Below are 4,176 nucleotides of genomic sequence, written 5' to 3'. Positions count from 1 at the left end.
TCCCCGTTATTTTAGGGATAGTGACTGGGGTAAGGGACCCCTAAATGGTTTTAAAAGTTTTGAGTTTTTGGCTTAATGTCATGTTCCGAAAGAAATAACTTTTCAGAGAACTTTTAGGCATAATTACCTTAAAGAATCCTTTAATGAGTTACATAATCCGGCACGAACGAAGTAAAGCCAAAAACTGAAACACCCCCCCCTCCTAGCTCTCGCGACAAGCACAACTCCCTCCCTCCTTTCACAGTCATCAATCATATGCTCCAATTAAACAGAGGTGTGAATCTTCTTCTGTTATTACAAACTGCTACTGCTTTGACCTTGGCTGTGCTATGCTAAGATAATTTAGTTATTCACAGGCATTCCTCCCCCCTCATCTGGCCCGCAATGCCTGCTTTTGCTCTTGAGGCAATATGTAGACTAAATAGATATGTTTGCTTCTTCACTTATGTCAAGCAATAACATCCAATGTTAGCAGACTTGACACTCTTTTACTTTACATTTTTTATAATATATATATATATATAAAGAAAATGAGTGAGCTTTGACTTATTTTCATTCTGACAGATTTTGGGCCCCATAAAAATGATGCAATTAAATGATAAGGTAGGAAATACAAAGAGAAGGGTATATAAATTCTTTCCTCAAATTTCAAATTCTTGAAATTGAGAAAAGAAAATATCCATGAACAGAAACAGAAGAGCCAAGACTAAATCACCACTTGGCACAATCAGAGACCAACCTAAACAGGGAAAGAGGAATGAAACCAAGGAATTTTATTAAAGGAAAGAATTACTGAAATATTACTGCTACAATGCATATGTCATTTGGAGAGAAATGTAGAGAATGGATTTTAGACTAGACTAGATGAGATGAGACGAGACAAGACTAGAGCAGAGCAGAGCAGAGCAGAGCAGAGTAGAGCAGAGCAGAGCAGAGCAGAGCAGAACAGAACAGAACAGAATAGAATAATAGAGTTGGAAGGAGGTCTTCTAGTCCAACCCCCTGCTCAGGCAGGAAACCTTCTACCATTTCAGACAAATGGTTGTTCAATTTCTTCTTAAAAACTTCCAGTGTTGGAGCATTCACAACTTCTGGAGGCAAGTTGTTCCACTGATTAATTTTTCTAACAATCAGGAAATTTTGGAATTACTAAACCTGTGTACGGAGATTCTCAATCATCCAGGTCATGGTTGTCCCAAAGGTGCTTTTTCCAAAAGCCAACTTGATGGAAAATGTTTAGCTTCTCATCCAAAAAACTCCTTCAGAACTGAAGCAGTTTCTTGGATGAGAAGCAAAATATTTCTCTTATTTATCTAATTTTTAAATTTATTTAATATATAAAGTACAAAGAAAAATAGAAATAAGAAATTAGGGGAAGGAAAAAGAGAGGGTAAAAAGAAAACATGAGGTACAAGGGGAAAAAAAGAAAGAAAAGGCGTTGATTTCCAACTCTTTTTATCACAGTACAAGATAAAAACACTCCAGCCTCAACTTTCTGCTTTTACGCATTAGTATATAACTAGCCATTTCTATAACAACAAATCTATCTAATCAACAAGACCAAAATCAATTTTTTTTTAATCACAAGCCCAAAATCCAGGATATGATTGTCCCAAAGGTGCTTTTTCAAAAAACCAACTAGATGGAAAATGTTTAGCTTTTCATCCAAAAGGCTCCTTCAGAACTGAAGAAGCTTCTTGGATGAGAAGTAAAATATTTTCCAAGGGGGAAAAAACCCAAGAAAGTCCACTTGCCTTTTGGAAGAAGTACCTTTGGAGCTAAACCAGTCACATTCAATACATATATATTTCACTCTTTTGTATGGGATGGGGAAGGGAATACCTGCCATGGCTGAAGCTTTTGAACTTCCAACTTATCTTTTCTCTCCATTATTGTCCTTGGGGATTGGGAGGAATAGGCCGCATTTAAGGCATGTGCCACTGTCCAGATGGCATTGTAAGTTAAGGAATTGTCTAGAGAGAAGATCCTTTCAATCTTCTCTTGAGGTGCAGTCTCCAAGTTCTCTTTCTCTGAACACCTTGTCTGGCCTTTCACAGACAAGGCTGACTTGGCATATGAACAATGAAAATGTTTATGAGTGAGTTGCCTCATAAGACGGTAGAAATATTTAAAACCATCATATCTGTTCATTTTCTTTGTCTGGATAAGAAAAGAAAAAATACTTCGGGTATATCTGAAAGGAATATCACTATATATTATCTCCATAGTGAGGTCCCATAAAGCTGTTGTGATCCACACTTTCCCTAGAACAGGTTTCCCCAAAAGCTTAAATATATAATCAGTAATAATTATTCCATCTAAGAAAGATGTAAATTCTGCATAGTAGACAAATACATTGATTTGCCTCCATTTGTGGAAAACAGAAATCAGATAGTCAAAATTCTTGGTGTTCAGTAAGGCGGGTTGCGCAAAAACAACACAAATGCCGTTCTGTGCCAGCACAGGAGTGAAAGTCTTGATGAAATGTTCTCCGTTATCAGTGGCTGCAGCAAAGACCCCAGTGAACGTCCATCGAAAGTATTGGAGCAATTTAATAATGCCCCAATATTGAGAACCTTCTTTGGGGACGGTCCGGGAGAAAAAAGGAAACTGAGTTTTATCATTCATGGATGGTGAAGTAAAAGTGTAGCTGATCTGAAATTGAAAAGAGAAGAAGGACGCCTAATGATATGGTACTGAAAAAGTCTTTAGGGCAGCCTGAGAATTAGGTTCATATTATTATGAAAGTGGGAACCTTGGTTTTAAGGGAATTTCTCTTAGAACATAGAATAATAGAGTTGAAGGGACCTTGGAGGTCTTCTAGTCCAATCCCCTACTCGAGCAGGAGAACCTATACAAATGATTTTTTAGTCTCTTTTTGAATGCTTCCAGTGATGGAACTTCTGAAGGCAAGTTGTTCCATTGATTGATTGCTCTTGATGAACACTGATTCTCAGCTGACTCCCCTTAGACATTATATCTCTTCCCACCAGTCTCTTTAGGGCTCTAATGCTGGGAAAGGTGGGTGGAAGGAAAGAGAAGAAGACAACTACCAGTAGCAAGGTGGATGGTCTCAGTTGTAGCATCAATTGCACTGTTCGAAGACTAAAATATTAGGTTAGGGATAGATTGTCCTGGAGAAAATCTAGATATGTGATCATTAAGAGTAGAAAAACAACTTAATCCATCAATCAATCCATTTGTCAAGAATGAAAGATGGGCAGCTACGTGCCTCTCTGTTTCAACTTGTCATTAGAGTAAGGAGGCGGGGGAGGTATTGACAATAATAATAATAATAATAATAATAATAATGATAAAGTTGGAAGGGACCTCGGAGGTCATCTAGTCCAACCTCCTGCTCAGGCAGGAAACCCTATACCATTTTGGACAAATGGCTGTCCAGTTTCTTCTTAAAAACTTCCAGAGTTGGCGCATTCACCACTTCTGGAGGCAGGTTGTTCCACTGGTTAATTGTTCTAACTGTCAGGAAGTTTCTCCTTAGTTCTAGGTTGCTTCTCTCCTTGATTAGTTTCCATCCGTTGCTTCTTGTCCTGCCTTCAGGTGCTTTGGAGAATAGCCTGACTCCCTCTTCATTGTGGCAGCCCCTAAGATATTGGAACACTGCTATCATGACCCCCCTCGTCCTTCTCTTTGTTAAACTAGACATACCCAATTCCAGCAATCGTTCCTTATATGTTTTAGCCTCCAGTCCCCTAATCATCTTTGTTGCTCTTCTCTGTACTCTTTCTAGAGTTTCAACATCTTTTTACATCGTGGTGACCAAAACTGGATGCAGTATTCCAAGTGTGGCCTTACCAAGGCATTGTAAAGTGGTATTAATACTTCACGTGATCTTGATTCTATCCCTCTGTTAATGCAGCCTAGCACTGTGTTGGCTTTTTTGGCAGCTGAAGCACACTGCTGGCTCATATTTAAATGATTGTCCACTAGGACTCCAAGGTCCCTCTCGCAGTTACTACTATTGAGCAAGGTACCCCCTATACTATACCTGTACATTTGGTTTTTCTTGCCTAAATGTAGAACCTTACTTTTTTCACCATTGAATTTCATTTTGTTAGATAGCGCCCAGTGTTCAAGTCTGTCCAGATCCTCCTGTATCCTAAGTCTGTCTTCTGGAGTGTTGGCTATTCCTGCCAGCTTGGTGTCGTCTGCAAA

The 4,176-nt window shown here is 38.9% G+C and overlaps 1 protein-coding gene across 1 annotated transcript in view; it reads right to left on the bottom strand.

The window, feature by feature from the left end:
- Window positions 1-4,176, bottom strand: part of LOC114923014 (vomeronasal type-2 receptor 26-like) — a 16,272-nt gene that overhangs the window by 9,543 nt on the left and 2,553 nt on the right. The window contains exon 3 of the mRNA XM_029285365.1: window positions 1,843-2,655. Coding sequence (XP_029141198.1) covers window positions 1,843-2,655 — 813 coding nt within the window. The remainder of the gene's footprint in view (window positions 1-1,842; window positions 2,656-4,176) is intronic.

Source organism: Protobothrops mucrosquamatus, unplaced genomic scaffold (genome assembly GCF_001527695.2).
Source record: "Protobothrops mucrosquamatus isolate PMUCROS unplaced genomic scaffold, P.Mucros_1.0 scaffold1569, whole genome shotgun sequence".
NCBI lineage: Eukaryota > Metazoa > Chordata > Lepidosauria > Squamata > Viperidae > Protobothrops > Protobothrops mucrosquamatus.
The sequence above is the reverse complement of the archived record's forward strand: the minus strand, read 5'-3'. Positions and strand labels throughout refer to the sequence as shown.